General features: G+C 36.1%; 1 protein-coding gene across 7 annotated transcripts in view; it reads left to right on the top strand.

Moving 5' to 3' along the window:
• Positions 1 to 22,110, top strand: part of LOC103729463 (protocadherin-15) — a 1,150,197-nt gene that overhangs the window by 852,241 nt on the left and 275,846 nt on the right. For all 7 annotated transcript variants that reach the window (XM_029560656.1, XM_029560654.1, XM_029560663.1 and 4 more), the window contains one exon: positions 10,765 to 10,920. In XM_029560656.1, coding sequence (XP_029416516.1) covers positions 10,765 to 10,920 — 156 coding nt within the window. The remainder of the gene's footprint in view (positions 1 to 10,764; positions 10,921 to 22,110) is intronic.

The raw sequence follows: 22,110 nt of genomic DNA, 5'->3' as shown, positions 1-22,110 counted from the left end.
ATATACATGAACTCCCATATTGTGCATTGCTGGCAGAAGTCAGAAGAGTGTGTAGGAGTTCCCTGGAACTGGTGTTTTGGGTGGTAATTAGCTGCCTTGTAGGTACTGGGATTCAAACTAGGATCCTCTGTAAGAACAGCCAGTGCTCTTAACTCCTGAGTCATTTCTCCAGCCCATGGCTATTCTTATGAACCCAAATCAAGACTATTTGTTTGCATAAGGCGTGAGTGCCTGTTTTTCACATCCAGGTTACAGTCTTTGTATATACATATGCAGGTACATATACATGTTTTATAATGCATTAAATTTTAATTTAAAACATCTCCCACTCAGAAAAAATACTGATAAAACATTCTTAGTGAAAAAGAGTAACCTTTTATTGCGAATGAAAACCAAACTTGAGTTTCTTGATAAACATGGAGTATTTGCCAGATGTATAGTTCTTTGAGTTGGTACCCAACTTCTTCGGGCCATTCCTTTTATGACTTTGGAGTCTTAATAAGTATTATGAATGCACTGAATCGCCAAATAGAGCCAATAATCCAGTTTGATCCCACCAACTGCCAAATGCCAGACTATGACCACTGGCTTAGAATTCAGTTAATCCATGTTTTGGAAAATTGCTCTGAAAATGTTTTAGTGGTAGATATTCTATGGCATATTCAGCATACATGGCTGCTTTTCTAAGATCTGTGCTTTGAATTTTAATCAATGGTTTTGGCCAATTCAGCAAAATATTGACTTCAAATGAGCACAGGCAGCTAGGAAGAGGATGAATACTGTGGACATTATGGGTACAGCGAATGTTTAGAGGATGTTGTCAGATTGCCAGGGACAGAGGAGACTGCTTGGTCTTGTCCCTGTATCCGGTCTGTCTTTCTCTGTGTGGATTGTCTACTGTCCCCTCACAGGACAGATTATTTTGTACTTTGTGAGTTGGGTTTCTCATTCCTTGTTCCACACATTATTTTAGCATTTTGCTCCATAGAAACATTTTTCTTACTTTCCTGATATTTAAATTACAACTTCAAACATACTGATTTGTGGGTTGTAGTGTAATATTTTGATACATATATATGATTTATAAAGTCAAATCCAGGTAGTAAACTTTGATTTCCCATCTCCTATCATTGCTATTTATGGATACTTTGAGACTCTGCTATTATTCAGAAAATGATAGCTTATATGAAATATGACACCCTCCAACTCTTCTGAAGAACACAGACTGTACTAATTCTGTCTTCCTCTGCCTGTGAACTGTGCCCCAGCCTCCCACTGTCCTTTGTGCCCTTTATTCACATATCTGTTAATCACTATTAAAAATTCCAGTCAACATTGTCTAAAGCATTCATATCTGGGAGGGAACAACAGTACTTCACTTGATTTCACTTACCATAAAGTCTTCTAACTCCATTCATGTGACTGTGAGCCATAGAATAACTTTCTCTTACATCCTATGAATATTGTAGTATATAAGCACCACATTTTCTTTACCCACTTTCTGTGATGGGCTGCTAGGCTGCTTCTGCAATCTAAATATTGTGTGTAGTGCAGCGGCAGGCGTAGGTATGCAGGCTGTCCTTGATATGCTGATTTCATATCCCTTGAATAAATACCCAGAAGTTGGAAGGCTGGATCTTATGGTAGATTAGTATCTTAAGGATCTTCCATACTGTTTTCCCATAATGCCTGTGTTAAATTTGCATTCTCAACAACAGTGTACGAATGGTTATTCTGCAGTACTCAGCACCTTTAGTTTCCTTTTGTATTTTCTGATAAGAGACATTCTAGCTGGGCTGAGACAGTATTTCAGTGTGATTTTTATTTACATTTCCATGACAACTAGTGAAGTTGAACATTTTTCTGTAATTTTCTTGGCCTTCAAATTTTTCTCCTTTTGAGATGTAACTGTTCATATTCTTTGAGTATTTTGGGTTGGGTTACTTGGGCTTTTTCATATTGAATATTGAAAATTTCTGTGTATTCTAGTATTAACCCTTTTCAGATGAATTGTTTGCAATTCACATGTGTGTGTCTGTGTGTGTGCATGCATGTGTATTAATCCCATTTGTCAAATTATGTTTTTGTTTTTTCTACTTTTAGAATCTTGCCTTAAAATTATTGCCCATGTTTGTGACTTTAAGTTCAACTGTTTACAGTGTTTTCTTTAAGGATTTGCTTCAGACATTGTAGCCTCAGATCTTTGATCCATTGTGAACATTTTTAAAACATATTTAAGTAAAAGGTCCATGTTTTGTCTCCTGCAGTTTACATCTAGTTCACTTGTTTCAAAGTAGTGGCCTAAAGAATGACTTGATAATCATTTGCTTAAATGGAACTATAACCAAAGACAGGGACGAGGGCCCACCACATCGTTTTCCTCCACTGAACCTGTTATGAGCAATTGAGAGAGAAAAGCATCTTCTCAGGAAGAAGCATTCCAAATCATGTTTTCTACGCTCTGTTTACCATAAACATCAGAGTCATAAGTTGCACAGTTTTGATTATATAAAAAACAAATTTAATGAAAACAAATATATTTAAAAATTATGTTTTAGAATAAGCTAATCATTTTAATGAACATTTTTCAGGATAAGGCTAAATATAAACAACACCAAATTTTTAATATTTGAACATGATTATAAAGTGTTTGTAGACTATTGAGTGAATATGAAATTTTTAGCATTTTTCAATCTTTGTCAATAAGTCGTCTTGAAGGCTATATTCATCCTCTCTATATTCACTTGTGTTCAGTATAGTTACATGAATTACTATTCTATAAAAAGGAAAAATGGGATAATCAAAAGTCAGAAATGGCAAAAATCAAGTCTTTGAGGTAAGGAACATCACTTAAGAAACTTTGAAAAGTTACTTTTTCCTCTTCTGGTGGGTTTGGGCTTCATTTGTTCTTGCCTTTCTAGCATCTTGAGTTGCAATGTTAAGTCATTTTTTTGTGCTCTTTCTGATTTTTTAATGTAGGCACTTAGGTATAAACTTCCCTCTTAATACTGCTTTTAAAGCGCCCCAGAGGTTTTGTTGTGTTGTATTGTCCTTTTTATTGAATTCTAGGAATTCTTTTATTTCTTTCTTAATTTCTCCTTTTATCCACTCATCATTTAGGAGTGTATTGTTTAATCTCCATGATTTTGTGTAGTGACTAGGGCTTCTTCCAGTGTTGATTTTGAGCTTTATTGCATTGTGGTCTGATAGAATGCATGGGATTATTTCAATTTTTTGCTATTTGTTGAGGTTTGTTTTGTGGCCCAGTATGTGGTTAACTTTTGAGAAAGTTCCATGGGGCGCTGAACAGAAAGTGTATACTTTGGTGCTTGGGTGGAATATTTGGAAGATATTTGTTAGGTCCATTTGATGTATGGTATCATTTAATTCAGATGTCTCTCTGTTTATTCTACCTATCTAATGGAGACAGTGGGGTATTGAAGTCCCTTACTATTACTGAGTTGGGGTTAATCTGTGCCTTAAAGTTCTATAGTATTGTTTTTATGAATTTGGGTGCACCAGACTTTGGTGCATATGTTCAGGATTGTAATATCTTCTTGGTTAATTGTTCCTTTGACCAGAATGAAGTGGCCCTCCTTATCTCTTATGATTAGTTTTTGTTTGAAGTCTATTTTGTCAGATATTAGAATTGAAAAGTCAATTTGTTGTCTGACAGGGAAAATATTTCTTAATTATGTAGGACATGGAATGGTCAATACAGAATCAATAAATTGATAAGTAAATTATGAGTTCTAATACATTCCTTTAATACTTCAAAACATGCTAAAATTGAAGTGCTTAAACAGAGAAAGTACATTCCTAAGTGCAGTAAACATCTTCAGTTCTCTGAATTTGGTAGCTGCTCAAAGGGCTTTAACCCTCCAGTGCAGGCCACCTTCTGTTTCTTTGCTGTTTAGTAGCCATATCTCTAATTACATCTTGCAGCTGCACCCGTTGGCTTGACTTCAGTGTAAGTTCTCTTTGCTCTCCAGTGGAAGTTGAGACCGCTACCACATTCTTCAGATCTTTCTTGATTTAACTCATTCCAGATTCTGCATCCCAAAACAGAGTTCTGACCTCATTTCCCTGCAAGTTACTTGATGTGGATTTCAAATTTCTTATATTCAGTTTTCATTATTTCTATACATGTGTCTATATTCTTTTACTTGTAAACACAAATTATAAGCTAGGAAGCTGAATTAATTGCATTTAGGTTTCTCTTGCCTTCTATTTAATGCAATAAGTTGAAATGACTTTGTACTGAAACGTGAACAAATGATGCTCATATATGAGACTGTTTCCTCATGCTGATGCTGGTGGGTAACTCCCTATTTTATACATCTACATCTTCAATGGCCTTTTTTCACTTCATTGTGATTATTTTTACTTATTAAATATAAATCTTATAGGATTGTTCTGAGTACCCAAGTATTAGAGCTTATTAATTCCAGCCAAGTTAAGATACAAATACTATTAAAAAAATGAATGCCTTCAATAATTCATTGTGAAATGTGTACAAATCTCTTTAAATATTGCAATGAGCTGAGCTATATTTTCAGTTTGGCACTTCTGTATTTTTCTAAAGATGTCATTATTTATAAAGTTTAGTATTTGAAAGAGCAAATAGCATCAGCAACCATTTCTTCTATTTCTTCATTTGAAAATCAATTCTCAGGGCTGGAGTGATGACTCAATGGTTAAGAGCACTGGTTGTTCCTGCAGAGGACCAGGGTTTGATTCTCAGCCCCCCACGAGGTGGCTAACAACAGCCCATAACTCCAGTTCCAAGGGAATCCAATGGTCTTTATAGGCATTGCACTATACGGTGCACTTACATACATGCTGACGATACATTCACACACACAAAATAAAAGTGCTCTTGGTATGGATCTAATGCTCTATTGGCAATTGATAAATACTGTGAGATCTTTTTCAAATGTATTTGTATTGAATTTTTATAGATTTCATACAATACATCTTAATCATTTTTAGCCCATCCTTCCCTATTTGCATTCCCCCACAGACTGCCCACAGGACTTCATGCATTTTGTCACATATGTTATGCTCTATCTAGTTAAATTTGTGTTTGGTGTGACTTCATCCACTGGAGCCCGTTCAGCCTGTCTAGCATCACTCCTTTAAAAAAGATCACCCAGCAGTGATCAGTTGCCAGTAGTTCCTCACCAAAGTTGGGGCCTCGTAGGTTTTCCCAGTTCTGTGCTGGTTTTTCTCTCATTGAGTTTGCATGAGTCTTGTGCCTGCTTGTCACCATTGCTGTAAGTTCATATGAGCAAGGGACCTACACTCCTCAGACTCTTAATTCTCTACACTTAGGTCACTTGTGACCTTTTGTATTCATTGCCCTCTGTTGCATGAGGAAGCTTTGCTGTGATGAGTTGAGAGATGCATTAGGACTGTCTTTACCCCCTGTTCCACCATGTTTTGTGAGCCTTAGGCATAAAGGTTCCATTGCAGATGTGTCACTTAGGGTAAATCTGAAATGACTGTCAGAAAAACATTTTCTATTATATTATTATTATTATTATTATTATTATTGGTACCGCAACATTACTTCTTAAAGATAAACTTTATTAAACATTGTTTGGGTGTTTCCTGCTACCCAGGGGCAATGATTTATAAACTTATAACTATACCTTCAGAATATAATATTAAATATTTATTTAGAAATTCTAGATACATAGGAATTGTAACTGCACCCATGTCATACAATGCCCATGGAGAACAGAAAAGGCCATTGGATCCCCTGGAACTGAGTCACGGACAGTTCTTAGCTGCCATGTAGGTGCTGGGATTCAAACCCGGGTCTTCTGTAAGAACAGCCAGTGTTCTTAACTGCTGAGCCATCTCTCCAGCCTCAGAATTGTAATTGTTTTAAATAAGCCCCCCCCAAATTTATATATGTTTTGTTGTTTCTTGAATAAAACAGTTAAAGGGAACTAAAATGAAAAAAAATTCCAAAAATTTACCATGACTGACTTTCAACACCAGTTGTGAAAACTAAACCAAAAATTTCCTGACACATCCATAAGCATTGTGGAGTCCCTAAACTCTGACTAATCGACTTAGTGCAACTACATTTGATGTGTTTATGATCTCCCTGTACAGGAGAATAGAATTTATTCCGATACAAAATTATAGTGTACAGTATATATTAGCCACAGGGAATTCTTCCCTTCAGCAAAATCCATTGTGGTTGGAATTTGCTGCCTGCTGAGTTCCATCTACACTAGTAAGAGCTGCACAATGAGGTAGACCTGGGAGTGACAGCAGTCCCAGATGTCCTGGTTATGCCTAACCTACGGGTTCTTAGCGGAACTAAGTGGGGGACATACGCATGCCGAATCTGATCTTCTACTTGGAAGCCTCTGACCTTCTGTGCCACTGCCTCCCCTTCACCTGCAAGTTGAAATGGAGGGACTTGAGAGACCTCTCTTGAAATATTAAAAGAAAAATAACTTCAGAAGGACGCAGTTCACCTGATTATCTCCCAAGAGGTGTGGCAAGGTTAAGAGTACATGTATTTATTCTGTTTTTACTTTATGATTAAAATGAACAGAATCTTCTTTTAAAGGTCTATTAACGCAAATACGTATAATTTGGAAGTAGACACGGGGGCTTTTACCTTAAATTCTTTCTGGAATGCCTTGCAATTCAGTCCTTTAAAATCTTGTATGTTCAGTCTGCAGGTTTTCAGGACAGATCTCTGTTGTGTTCTGTTACTTTATTTTAAAAAAGACCTCAAATTGCTTGAAAATATGCACTTTATTCATTGTTCTGCTTTCTTAAGATGTAATGCATGAACAAAAATTTTTCTTCATAAAGTTATTAGATCTGACAAATTTTGTCTTTTCCTTCTCAAATTTATCAAAAATTCTTAGAGTATTCTAGCTCATGTCCTGTTTACTGTATTGTCTCCTATAATCTGAATTTTATGCATCTTTTAGGAGAAATGAGTGTAAGGTTGAGATTCATGTTCCAACCTCCAATTTACAGTGTTGGCATGTAGGGATAGTGCTTAGCTATCAAAGCTTCACCAGCTTATGCTCACACTAATGCCTAATACATATATTAGAGTATTTCACTGATTTGTTTCTCAATCAAATTTGGGGATTTCCACTTATTATTGAAAATCTGTAGCATTATTTATTGTGAATGATTAAGGCGTCTTTGTCCTCTGTTAGAGTCTTTATTTGTTTTCCGGAACTTTGTTGACACTCACAATGTTTATAAACATGATTTTACTGTCTTCATTGATGTCAGCTAGATATCCAAACACAGAGTTACGTGGCATTTTCATAGAAATCGCTGTCTGTATTCGAGGGAGGCTTCCATTTAATCTTTCTGGGTACGGTTTTTCAGACAGATACATATCGATTCTTTTCTCTTTTGCATTATTGTCCATGAAAGCGTCTTGTCATTAAACGCATTTTGCTGCACTTTAGACACATTTTCTGCAGCATTCTTCTCTCCAGGTATGACATGCAATTATTTAAATGGCACTGTCCTCAACCCCAGTGATCATCACTATATAAATAAATTGGTTTGATCCCAAAACTTGGTAACTTGTCTTATAATCCATAATTATTAGTTTATATTTTATAGATTCCATTCTTTAATACTTAAGAATTAAGCATATTAATTAAATTTTAATGTGTATTTTTATTGAAATTTGTGGATTTCATATAATGAATCTTGATCAAATTTGAATGCCCTCTCTCATCCACACACCCCCAGACTCCCCTCACCAGATTTCCTGTATTCTGTCATATTTGTCAAGGCCTATCCCGTCAAGCTTTTGTACCAGATGGCCCTTGGTGCAAGTTCATCCACTGGAGCCTGGTCAGCCCATCTAGAGTCACTCCCTTAAAGAAGATCAATTCTCCCTCACTCAGCAGTAATCAGCTGCCAATCCTTTCTCCGTTAAGGTTGTGGCCTCTTGCCCATTTCCCCAGTTCTATGCTGGGTTGTTGTCTGATTGTGTCCCCATGAGTCTTGTGCATGCTGTCACCATGGCTGTGAGTTCCTATTAACAAGTTTCAAGAGGCTCATGTATCAACCCTGGCTCTTATAATATTTCCACCCTCTCTTCCACAATGGTCTCTGAGCCATGAGGTTTAATATAGGAATTCTGTTCAGAACATGCAGGCTGTAGATTCTTGTTCTATATACCTTGGCCAGTTGTGGCCTTCTCTGTGCATCACACTCTGGTTCATGAGGATGCTTTGCAGGTAAAAGTTGACAGATGTGTTAGTATTCTCTCTAGCCTCTGGTCCGGTATGTTCCATGAACCTTAGGTGTAGAGGTTCTGCTATAGATGTGTCATTTAGGGCTGGGCATCTCTCAGACATATATTGTCTGTGGATGACCAGTTTTGGAACTTAGTGATAGACTCCTTTGTTGCAAAAAGTAGCTTCTCTGATGAGTGGTGTAGGTATATGTGTCTGTAAATATAAGGATCCATATTTAGCATACAATAAGAAATTTCATTTGTCTAGAGATGTGACAGAAATAGGGTTTTCTCTAGGATCTATGACTTCTCCAGGCATCTGTATTTTGACACAGATGCCATTTGAGTTCTCTCCCATTGAGAGGACTTTAAGTCCAATTAGAAGCTGTTGATTACCCCCAAGATAAAAGTTCCACTACTACACTAATATAGTTTGCTGTGCCAATCATTGTGGTTTTTAGGCTTTACAGCTGGGCTGGACCATTGATTGATTGTCTCCCTTAGCAGCTTACATAATATCTTCTAGAACTATGAGAGCTAGTCTTCAGGGCAAAGGCTTCTAGGTCATTTCCAGCCCCATTGTTCCAAGCCCCATGTCCAAATTATGCCCCGTCTTCAGCAATAGTGTAATCAATACCTTCTAGTTTGGGGGGTAATCAAGGGCTGTGGCAGTACCCTTTGTAATTTGGAGAGCCTGTGACCAACAGCTCAATGGGAAGTTTCTCTTGTCTGTCACTGTGTTCCTTGTTATATAGCCTTTGGGTGTGCATGTGCACTCATGTTCAGATATTGTATGTGTGTTTTTCATAGGTTTTCGAGCTAATACATTTCCCTCTGATTTTCACACTACTTACACTTTATTTAATTAACTTTGATTGACATATACTGCGTACTCATATTTTTGAGGCAAAATGTAGTACTTTGGTTCATGTACACATCTGTAGAAGTCTGCACAAGAGGTTATCAGTGATGGGGGCACATGGTGGAGAGTGGGGAGAAGGCCTAACTGGCCAGTGCAATGGATAGGAGGACATTCTGGGGATTTGTAGACAGGGCGAGTAAAATGGGTGTGTTAAATGTCTGTAAAGTGAGAAGAAATAACTCTTAATGAATTCACCTAAGCAAATAATAAAATTTAAGGTGATGAAAATTTGAGATTTTATGAATAAAACAATGATTACATGTATTAGGTGTTTTAATAAGAGCTCAACACAGGAGAATCCCATGTAGTAACTTGAGTTCTGTTAGTATCACTGGGTTTTCCATTGTCCATATTGAAGAGTTGAGCATTGGGAGAATTTTTAACTTTCCTGGATCATGCAATTTGTACTCATGAAAACAGGACTAGCATTGAGATCATTCGACTCTGATAGTGCCTATTCGTCTGTCCTAGGCACAAGTCAGTTACTAGATAAACAACTATGTTTCATACTAGCAAAGTAGCTCGAGGTTTATGGGACTTAGATTCTCACCAAGGGACACACACTGAAGCAAACATATGATTGCAGAATACATCAAGCTGTAGATGAGCGATGAAGTAAAGAAAACGTAATTGTAGAATTTGGCAGGATGGGGCAGGTTAGAGACGTAGTATGTAAGAAGGACTCTCCCCTATGAATTCTTCTGATAAAATGAGATTTAGAGAGAATGTTTGATTACCTTGACAATGAAAAACTAAATTTTAAAATGATGTAGTGTTCAGTGATGACTAGAGTCAAGCACATGTAAGTTTTCCTTCCTCCCCTGCTAGCCCTTAACGATGAGAATGAATAAGTAGTCCCCTTCAATACTTTCCCACAAAGTTCAAGCAATTAGGCAAGTGAGCATGAATTTATAAGAACTGTATGCTGGGATATGAGTCATAAAGCTAAAAATTTAAATCATGAAGTATTTCATTAAAAGTTATCCATGGACAAGCTAGCTATGGTTTGGTCATTGGACTGAGAACTGTCAAATGACAGGCATTATTTCATAGCAGCAAACAGCACAATGCAGTGGCGAGTCTGCTCAGGAAACGAGATGCTGTAAGAGACAAGAAAGCTGGGTAGTGAGTGGATTTTGTTCTTTTGATTACATTTACTTTTACTATTCATGAGCATCTAATATTCTAATAAATATATAAACGAACAAAAAGTTATAAAGTCTCTCATCCCCTCCAAAGAACTTATTACATTCTTTTCTAAAGATTTTAGTTTGTGTCATTCCTCTTCAGACTTTGTAAGGAAAAAATTTGTTTCATTCAAATCAATTTCAGTATTGGTTTTATGGTTTTATTTATCAGCAAAGCTCTATGATCATAATGGTAATTGAAACCCTATGTATTTAGGTGTGGAATTAAATAATGAAATAATTATGATTATCTTTGTAAACTAGCGCAGCATTTTCTTGTTTCTCGAGCATCCTATAGTTTAAAGTCAACAAGTAAGTAAAGTGATGTTGAGTGATCAGTGTGTTCAGAAACTGTGATCAGAAGCTGATCTTAGTCATGTTTAAGAAAATACATTTCTCACTTGCAGCCACCGATGAACATACACTCCATTGTGGTGCAAGTCCAATGTGTAAACAAGAAGGTGGGCACCGTCATCTATCATGAAGTGCGCATCGTAGTGCGGGATAGGAACGACAACTCACCCACGTTCAAGCACGAGAGCTACTATGCCACAGTGAACGAGGTCTGTGCCCTTTGCTGATGTTTATGATTAACTGTGTGGTATAAAACTGTGTATGTGGACCAGCGTGTCTAGAAGTACTAAGAACATATTTTGAGAACTGATATTAGAAAATGCATCTGATGATCACTTCTGATATCATTACGGAATTTCAAGTTGCTATAGGAAAATTCAAATGACCAGCTTTTCTTTCTGAGGATGGAGTGTGTTGTGTGAATTCAATACATGCCTACTGACAGAGATATTTATGTTTATTGTGAGGCACACAGCGGCATGTCTTCATATTTATGATGTGGATTCCCTAGATACTGGAAGAAATTATCTTTGTGAGAATCTGCTGGTTTATAGTTACTTCGGGTTGATTAGTTCTTTAGTGTTTTGAAACAGCTTCATTCTGCAGCCGGGGCTGGCCTGGAACTCTGTCTGCTTCAGCTTCCTGAGTGTTGGATTACAAGAGTAAGTGACCATGCTGGGTTTACTTGTTAAATTTAAAAATTAATCTCTGTGATATCCAGAAAGTTTGAATATAAACAACAACCAATTTTATAAGGAAATGTTGACAAAATTTATAAAATATTTTAATAGAAATTTTACTACTTTTATTAAAAATAAGTTATTTTGTAATTTATCTTCCTTTTACTCAGTATCTCTCTGATTTTTTTTTAAGCAGTGGCTCATATATCAATTTCTGTTAGAACATTAAGCAAGAAAACATCTCCAAAGTAACCCTTCCTATGCTTAATGCAGACAAATACAAAAATAAATTGTATTAATATAAATGAGATAATCTATACATATGATAATTTTTACCTCCAAATTTTTAATTAAATTTTTGTGTATTTCATATATAACATCTTAATTATCTTTATCCGCTTCCCCATTGGCTCTCTCCCATATCCCACCCCACTGGGTTTCATGCATTCTGTCATTTATGTTAAGGCCTCTGAGTCAAGTAAGTGTCCCCTGCTGGCCCTCAGTGCGAGTTCATCCACTGGGGTCTAGTCAGCCTCACTAGAGTCATTCCCTTAAAGAAGATCAGCTCTTCCGCGGTGAGTAGCAATCAGCTGCCCATTAGTTCTTCTGGTAAAATTGGGTCCTGCTGCCCATTTCCAATAATTCTATGCTGGGTTTTGTCTGCTAGAGTTTGCATAGGTCTTGTACATGCTGTCACCATTGCTGTAATTTCATATGAGCAAGGTCCCAGAGACTGTAAGACTCTATTTCCATATGGTCATGCACTTCCTCCCCTGGTTCTTGCAGTCTTTCTGCCCCCTCTCCCACAATGGTCCCTGAGCCCTGGGATCATTGCTCTGTTGCTTGAGGGAGCTTTGTTGACAAGAGTGGAGAGACACATCAATATTCTTTCCTTGTCCCACTATGTTCCATGAGTCTTAGGTGTAGAGGTTCATTGTGATGTGTCACTTAGGGTTGGGCAATTCAGACATACTTAATCTCTGTGCATGACCCTTGTAGAACGATGTTATAGTCTTAGTTTGTTGTAAAGGAAACGTCTTTGATAAGTGGTGACTGGCATATACTACACATCTGTAAATACAAGGATCCATATTTAGCACATAGTAAGAAATTATATGTCTAGGGATATGACAGACTTGGGGTTTTCTCTAAGACCTATGACCTCTCCAACCAGATTTACAGTACCACACGTGAGATCCCTCTCATTGGGTGGACTTTAGGTCCAATTAGGTAGATGTTGATTACCCTCAAGATTAAAGTACCGCTACTGCCCCAATATAGTTTGCTGCACTGGTCATTGTTGTGGTTATTAGGCCTTAAAATGGGGTTTGGACCATTGATTGATGTTCCTCCCTCAGTACCTGCATGGTTCCTGTATGATGGCCCACTGAGGTAAGGCTGTCCCACTGACCCCATGTTATAACTACCGACATTGGTTATATAGAATGTGTTCTTGGTGATCATTTTTTTCCCATTTCAACTTTGTTCGTGCTAATTCTAACTCATATCTGTGATTTTAAAATAAAAGGTGTGATTATACCTGACAACAATATCAAGAAAAAAGTTCTGCTGTCATCAACTTTTAGTATTTTTTTTGAGTAGTTCTATAGTGGAAGTACCCTAAATATACATGTCTTTGTAAATAAGTGTATATGTGTTTACATGCATGTAAATATGTATGAATAAGTGAATGTGTATATATTGTATGTTTGTGAATATAAGTGCATGTGTGTATATATGTATTGATATATATGTACATGTGTGTGCATATATGTATGTGCATTTGCTATATACAGTGCATGCCTTGTGTGTGTGTGTGTGTGTGTGTGTGTGTGTGCCATCTACCATGTTACCTATAAAATTAAAGGACTGTGTTTTACTCTGCTCAAGTATGTAAGCTATTTTTCATGCTATTTTCTTTTAGTTAAATGTTAATACACTTAAAAGCTACATTTAAAAAGTCATTCTTTTGTATAATCCTCATCGCTATTATGAGATATAAAATGTATTTATCAAATCTGTAATCATTATGCCAAAAAATCTGAATTACTGTAATATTTTGCATATTGTTAAAACTGTAACTTTAATTGTAAAAAAAAAATTAAAAAAAAAAAAACAACTCAATAGTGGAACAGATACCCACATCCAAAATAAAATTGATCCAAGCTTATTTTCACATCACACACACAAAAAAAGTCATTCAGGGCTTAATAAATTGTTGGTGTGAAATTATTTAACACTGTATAAAAACATAAGACAGGTATAAAGTTATTTATGACATGTTTATAAAAGAAGCGTGCAAACCCCAGGTCCCCATTAGTTCCTTTTCCTTCAGGGGAAGAAAATGGAGACCTTGAGCATTAGGTAAATTGACCACAAGTGGAAGTTTGCACCCAAACCCTTTCTTCAAATATCCCTTCCCTGCTTATTAATAAATCCTCTAGTAGGCTAGGGTGAGCAGCATCATGTACATAAATTTAGAAATAAATATTCAGGCTCATGTTTATGGTATATCACATTACTACAATCACAATAAGTATGTTGATAAATACATCAAATTCCAGCCTCTAATAGTCTCTGTAAATCCATTTTTCTATTCATATCAGGAATCCACCAAAAATTTCTTAATGTTTTTATCTAAATTTCAGGTAAGAATTATGGCAAAGATTTGTAACCCCTTATATGAAAGTAAAACATAAAAATTGTAATATTTTTATCTCTCTGAATAACTGGAGACCCAACTAACTGTAAACAATTGTGTGGATAAACTAGCTGGTTTGAAAAATAAATTGCAGAGAAAATTGCTGATCATTCTTAAGCCTATTTTGAAAGATAAAAATTTTCCAACGACGTCTTTAATAATACATATACCCTAAAATTCCTTTACATACCTTGTGCCACATAAAATATATTTACAGATATCCCAACGTATAATAATCTTTCTGAAATAATAGGAAGCAAATGAGTACATAAAAATCCAGGCCCTGTTTTAGTAAAAGTAAAGACCACATGTGGTTAAAAAGTGTGTTGAAAGAGAAAGTGGAACTGTAGATCCATTTCTCAAGATGCTGGACTTGAAAGGGAAGTGGAATCAGAGGAGGGCGAGGATCTAGGAAAGACTCACCTTATACTTGGGTATATCTGTGGGGGTTAAACTTTATATGAAATGTAACGCTTGCTCAAAGTTAAAATTTACATTCTCCTTGTTATTTTTAATCACTTAAGAGTACTTTACAAAGTGAATCAGTGTATCCTTTCATCCATTGTGAACACCATCTCCCAGGCTACTGGAAATGACAGATATCTAGGCTAGGAAATTTCAAGTCTGGAACATTGGAGTGGCCCATATTCTTCCCATACCCAAACTCACTAAAATGCCAAGAACCTAGCTTCTGAAATCCTTGAAGAGGGGAAATGTTAGAAGTTTCTGAATGAACATGTGGATGGCACTGTGAAGGTTGCAATAGCAATATGAGTTAATGCAGTATGTACCCCCACTTCTTCCTACCTCTAAGACATCAAACATGTCTAACAGATGGGGTGAAACTTCCCTACTGATGGGCTGTTCTGTTTTAAGAACAGAAAGGACAGCTTTCTTGTTGCATTCTGATGTCAAGCAGTCGGCTTGACTCTCCACCAGTTCCTAAAGTGAAAAAAAAGAAATTTGCTGTCGCTTGAGAAATTGTTTTTATTTTAAAATTCTCTAAAATCAACCTGAGTTCTACTGAGATGAGAAAATAAAGAATTCTTACTCAAGTTTCCAAAAGTCAGATACATAAGGATAACAGTTCAAAGTAGCACCTAACATTTCTGACTAAACACACTAAAAATAGGGGCCTCAGAAAGACCACTTGTCCCTCCTGGTACATTCTCAGTGAATCCTTATACTTTTATAAATATTCTTGCATGTGGTGAATAAAAGATGTGAATAATAATAAATAATAACAACATTAAGTTCATATTAGTGGGCAGTCTGTTTGAGACATGCAAAAAGCATAGTTTGAACTTTATAGTAATGACTTTGTAAACATCATATTATTATTTCTAGCTTATAAAATGAGTTTGGAGAGTTTAGGTTATATGCTCAAATTATAAGCAGATCTCTGTTTATTTTGCTGGCACTTAAGACAACAACCTCTTCTAGGAAACTCTGAAATAAATTCAGTGACATTATTAAAAGAATGTTTATGTGAAAATAATGTCTTTATACTTTGTACCCCAGTAGCCACTGCCCCACAAAGCTCGTCACACTATGTATAAGCACTCAGCATGACATGAATAGCCAATGTGTAAGAGACATGGAAAATTGATTTGTAAAAGTAAAACAAAAGGACTCGTCCCATTTTAAAAGGTTTAAATAGATTTCCTGGGTAATTACAAAATGACACATAAAAGTGCAAGTGGCTTGTATTTATCCCTTTCAGCAGTTGAACACCTAGGTCATGATGTTGCCAGGACACAGGTGATGTGGTCCTAACAGCCTCGTTACCCTGTATTCAGAAGTGACACTGTGTGTCTATTTTGAAATAGTGATTAGTCACCATACAAAACATAAAGAATCTCCTATATCTAATGAGGTCACTAATAAGAAAAAGAAAATAAATAAAAATATGAATATATTAAAGTAAACCAGCATATTGACTGCCTAAAACATCATTATCACAAATATGTATATGCCAATTTCCAAGTGAACACATATAATTAATTTATAGAAACATTATAGTTACAAACCAATAAAGGATGGATAAGTATATTTAAAGACTTCTTTGACTAGAAGGTTAATGAAATATTGAATAATGTGTACTATATATATGTTTGTAATATATGATGTAAACTAGTCATCACTATTAGGCAAGAAAACAGAAAAAAATAGAATAGCAGCTAAAAATAAGTATACTTGAAAAGTGGGGAAATATAGATTAATATGTATCAGTAATTATTTTAAAGGTAAGTAAATAGAATACACAATTCGAGAGACAAATGCTCTAACCCTGTATTTAAATATTCAACCAAGTGTAAGTGGTTGACAGGGAAAAATTAAAGATTAAGAAAACCTAAATAGGGGCTGCAGAGATTCCTCAGTGGTTAAGAGCACTGGCTGTTCTTGCAGAAGACCTGGGTTTGAATCCCAGAACCCACATGGTGACTAACAACCATTAGTAACTAACAACCATCAGTAACTTCAGTTCCAGGGGATCCAACATTCTCTTTTGACCTCTATAGGCATTGAATGACACGGATGTACTTACATGCAGGCAATATACTCATACACAGAAAACTTTTTAAAAAATCAATAAAATGTTTTTTAAAAGAAAGAAAACCTGATTACAAAAGGATTAAGAAGATATGCTACACTCTTTAGTTTTTATCAACTTGGCAGAAACCTGGGAAGAGGAACCCCATTTGAAGGATTCCCTCAATCAAACCGGCTTATGCGCATGTCTTTTGGGGGCATTTTCTTAATATTTCATTGATGCAGAAGCACCCAGCATACTGTATAACGTGATGGCTGAGCAAGTCAGAAGAATCAAGTCAGTAGTCAGCATTCCTCTACAGTCTCTGCTTCAGGTCCTGTCCTGAGTCCCTGCCCTGGTATTCTTCAAGGATGGAATGTAACTTGTTGGCTGAAATAAACCATTTCCTCTCCAAGCTGCTTTTGTGGAAACTTTTATAACAGCAACAGAAAAAAAAATTAAAACATACCATGGAGCAATAATCATACAAAAGCTATCATAATTGCCCTATTGTCAGACAAAACAGATTTGAAGGGCAAAGCATTGTAAGACAATATATGAAATTCTTCATGAAGATATTCAAAACAGCCTCAAAAGTATAATAATAAAGGACTTACATTTATAATAATAAAGGACTTATATTTAAATGTAATATAAAATACATATTTAAATATGTTTATATTCACACATATAAACATAAACCCATAATAAATTAGCTCTTGGCAGAATGAAATTGAAAACAAAGACATCCAAAGTCATAGAAAGAAATTAAAAACTTTGTAGTATCAGGGATGAAAGGTCCCTTAGAGATACTCAGACCCTAACCTTACCCAAGGAACTTTTCAGGTATGATTTGATCTTTTCAAGTCATAAAAAGGATTATCCTAGATAACTCCCAATATATTAAATATATAATAAAATCATATCATGCACCTTCAATAATGTAATAAAAGTAATAATCAGCAATAGAAGCTTGGAAAAAAAGGTCAGATACATATAAATGAATAGCTTACAATAACCAATGGACAAATTCACTAACCAAAGACCATGTTTAAAGGTTAACAGAATAAAAAGCATCAGGATCAACACAGTACTCTGAACAGCACAGTTCAAGACAGGGAAGTGCGATCAGAGCACATGGAGAAGGACCCTGCAGTCCTGAGCTTGCTGGTGAGAATCATATTAACAAAGGACTTATAGTCAAATCCTTTAGTTGGGGAGAACAGAAGCCTCTAGTTTTGCCTGTACGATTCCCAATATCCTACCCAATGACTACACATCTGTCACCCATAGAATCAGCTGTGTTCAGGAGGCTGCACATGGCTTGGATACAGATTCACCAAGAACCTAGTCAACACACCTAGAAACATGGAAACTACTAGAAGAAAAAAGGAAGAAAAACACTTCAAGACATCAGTAAATGTTATGATGTGTGGAATAAGATTTGCAAACTAGAGTCAGCAAGCGCCAGCACAGGCGTACGGGAGTCCATCAAAGACCTTTCATAGGGAAGGCCCAGTGCAAAGGAAACAGAGAGCAAATGTCTGAAAACTGACTGACAAAGAATTAAGTGCAGAATCTGAGGAACGCAGAAAATTCAATACCAAATACTGATGATAATAAAATATTAAAAGTTGGAAAACATGTCAATAGATATTTCCCCAGTAAAGTATACAAATAAATATATGAAAAATGCTTAATATAACTAATTTTAGTGACCTACACAAAGAAGCACAACGACATGTTACACCACCTTCCTTATAATGGCTGTCATCCAAAGGATAGGCAATTGCGTGGTTGTCAGGAGATGGAGAGGGGAAATGTGTACATTGTTGATGGGCATGTAGATTAGCAAATCTATCATGGAAAGCAGAACAGAGCTATAGCATTATTGCACAAACATTACAATTACCTGACAAAAACACCTGCCTATCACATTTAATTTTTAAGTGTGAGCCTGAATTCAGAGGATACCTGTTCCCCTGTGTATCTCTTGAAACTGTCTGTCTTTTGGACTATGCTGATGGTACTGTCCCTGGAACACTTTCCTCTGGAACTGTGACCTTGAGTCTGGTCTCACCTATAATTTTATTCAAAAATGGTCTCTCCAGGTTCAACTAGTTTAGTATAAGCTTGACTCCACCCTTATCAACAGATGGTCCTTCTGTTCATCACTAGTTCTAGAATTTCTCATTTACCCAAGCCCTTCCCAGTCGCCAGCTTGTGCAATGAAGTTGAGTGTGCCTTCATTCAGTGCTTTGATTAATTCTCAAGCAAACCTGCATTATTCATTCTCTTTTTGGTTGGAGTACCAAATTGAGGTTTCCAAGGAAACAAGATTAGATGGTCAGGTCACAAGGCACAAGAGCACATGGATTTTCTGGGGTTAATTAAAAGTCATCATTCCAGATTCTGTCCATTTTATAAAAGTCGTTTTTACACAGAGCATCCTCAAAACAACTGGGAAGTACGATGGTACCATCCAGCTGTCCTCTGTGAGTCTGCATCAGACAGACATGAAATCAGTGGCTCCAACAGAAGCCTAAGCTCTGATGTTTACTTCAGCAAAGCACATTGTAGCCATAATGTAGAATCAACTCATATATTTTATGAATTCCTGCAATGTACAGCAAAATGGGCAGTATAGGAGGTGATTAAGTGAACTAAGCCAGGTACAGAAAAACACAACGTACCATTGCTCACATGTGGAAGACAACAAATTGGTGTCCCCAAATGGAGAACAGATCCCTCATTATTGAATTTGGAAAGCTGTGGGGAATGAGGGCTGTGGGGTAACTAATATTAAGCCACATCAGAGAACGTTATAGAATGTTAAGCACCATTGTAGAGCACTGTAGCTCATAATAAATCATTACATAGTTTACAAAAAGTAGAAGAGAGAAGTTCAAAGTTTTGTACCACAAAGACAAGTTTTTGAGGAGATGGAAGAGATAATTTCCATGATTTGAGCATTATGCATTATGTGCACACACACCCACATAATTGCCACACTGTACTCTAGAATGTGTACAATTATAATTTACATGGCATATATGCCACTTAAAGCAAAAAAGAATGCTTATCTAGCTGGAGTCAGAGAAAGGTGAGGGAGGAAGTCAAGGGAGAGGTTAGGCAGGAGAGATTAAAGAGTAGTCCTGAGTAACCAGTGCTCCTGGAAAGGCAGAGAAAGCAAATGCCTAGCAAAGGAGCTGCTTTGTTTGCAGAGAAGGAGCTGAGCAGGGAGCACCAAGGTTTGCAGTTTGTAGTGCTACAGAGACAAAATTAATCACTGAAATGAGCCTACTTTGGGAGAGGCTTAGAAGTATAACCTTTCCCAGATCTTTCAGAGAAAAACATGTGAAAATAGATGACTGAATTTCAGCTTTTTGTGAGCTGCCTGTCACTTCAGAATGACAGAACTGTGTGAAAGAAAATGAAGACTGTTGTAAAGTACTAAATTTGTAATATTTTTAGGAAAGATATAGAAATGGGTACACGGATTCTCTCTGTACTACATAAAACTTCAGGAAAATGTGAGTATCGAAAATAGATTTGAGCAATTACTTTAGCTCTGTTAAATTTGCACAAAAGATTATACTTAGCAAGCAAAGGACTTATTGTTTTTAAGGAAAAATATCACAAGAATTTTCCAACTACTAGTGTCTACGAGAGTTATAAACATATCTCAAATGACTGAAATTATACAAAATAGATGTTCTAAACACTGCAGTTGAGCTTAAAAATCAATGAAAAAACACCACAAACTCCCCATATATTTAGAAAATAAAATATAAAAGTCGTCACTCAGAAACAGTATGACTTTATGTATAGAAAATAAACATATCTACCAATAAAAACTAGCTTAAAATGAATTTAGCAAGTTTACTGGACAGAAGTTCAATATTTTAAAATATTTTTATAAGCTAAGAAAAAATTGATAATGCACTTTTAAAAACTGATCTGTCCCTAAGTGAAGCTCTGTAGCTTCAGAATGGCCATTATGAGTGAAGAGACATTCACTGAGATGTGTAGAATTTGAGGTTGGATGAGTGCTTGAGTAACTTCCTTAAACAATCTGTTTAACGCATGCGTACACTTTCATATATGTAGACAAAACATATACAAAATAAAAATAAATAATGCGAAAAGAGTAGGATATTGATCATAGTTTCCACTAAAATAGAATTTTCTATGCATTCATTTAAATTAAATTAAGCTGAGAATTTAACGGAGATTTAATCACAAGTTTCAGCAAGGACAGAGTATCACTACAACTTTCACACACTGTTCACAGATGAATGAATTGACCCAAATGCTTTGAAACTGATCAGGTACATAGATTCCCTATGAATCAAAAGTTCTTGTTTGTTTTCACAACAAGGAAAGTATTAGTGTGCCAACCAAAAGTATCTACAGGAGGATTCAAAGATTAAATACAGGCTACACAATACTAGCTAGAAACTAGACACACAGTATTCAATGAAGAGAAAATTGGTTCTTTTTATTCTTTTAAATATTTTATTTGTTATTTTTATTTTATGTGTATGTATGTATTGTCTGTATGTAGGTAAGTGCACCGTGTCGTGCCATGCCCACAGAGGACAGAAGAGACTGTCGGATCCCTTGGAACTGGAGTTAGGGACAGTTGTCAGCTGCCATGTGGGTACAGGGAGAAAGTTGTTTTATAAACTCTTGTATTCATCATTTTCAAAATACTTTATTCTTCCCTGTGCCTCAAATTATTCATGTGAGAGTTGGAATTATAATATCTGAATATGTCATCAGGTTTGATGAATACATATAATGATATGAAATCTGAAATAGTGAAAAATCACATATTTTAACATGTAGCATATGATATATATGTTTTATAACTACTTAAATATACAATCTGAAGAGCTCTGTAGAGTTTTTCTACACCTATACTATATGTATTTTCTTTATTGTATTTCCCTAACCCCCAAACTGAATCTCCAGCAAAGCCCGAAGTTTCCTTTTCATTGACTAGAACATTACCTGGCGCTCTGAAGATGTCCCATAAATAAAATTACCAATGAATTATGAATGGTTCAATCACGGAACTGGAAATATCGTTTAACATTAATAATATTTTCTTGCTGTTGCCTGGGAGATGCATGAGAAGGAAAAATAGATATTTGGCTCAAATTTGAAAGAAAGCTTATACATGGGAAAGTTTTAAAAAGTCACATTACATCATTATAAACATTAATGGGGACAAAAGAAACATGCTTTCACACTAAGTCAGCACGAACTGTGTGATTATGGCTCATTCTGCATAACTCTAGGGCTGGACTCTTCCACAGTGGAAAATGCTTACCTTCCTCCTCTGGTCCTAGAAAACCTGAGGTCTTATTGATTACTCAGCATTAATGACCCCCTTTGGCCACATGTTCTTCTCTCAGCAAGGGTTTCCCATGTCCACAGCCTTGTGAAGTTCAATAGAACGTGTCCCAGGAAGCTCACA

This window comes from Nannospalax galili, unplaced genomic scaffold, assembly GCF_000622305.1.
Source record: "Nannospalax galili isolate Female #2095 unplaced genomic scaffold, S.galili_v1.0 scaffold70, whole genome shotgun sequence".
NCBI lineage: Eukaryota > Metazoa > Chordata > Mammalia > Rodentia > Spalacidae > Nannospalax > Nannospalax galili.
Note: the sequence above shows the minus strand (reverse complement) of the source record. Positions and strands in the feature narration are given on the sequence as shown.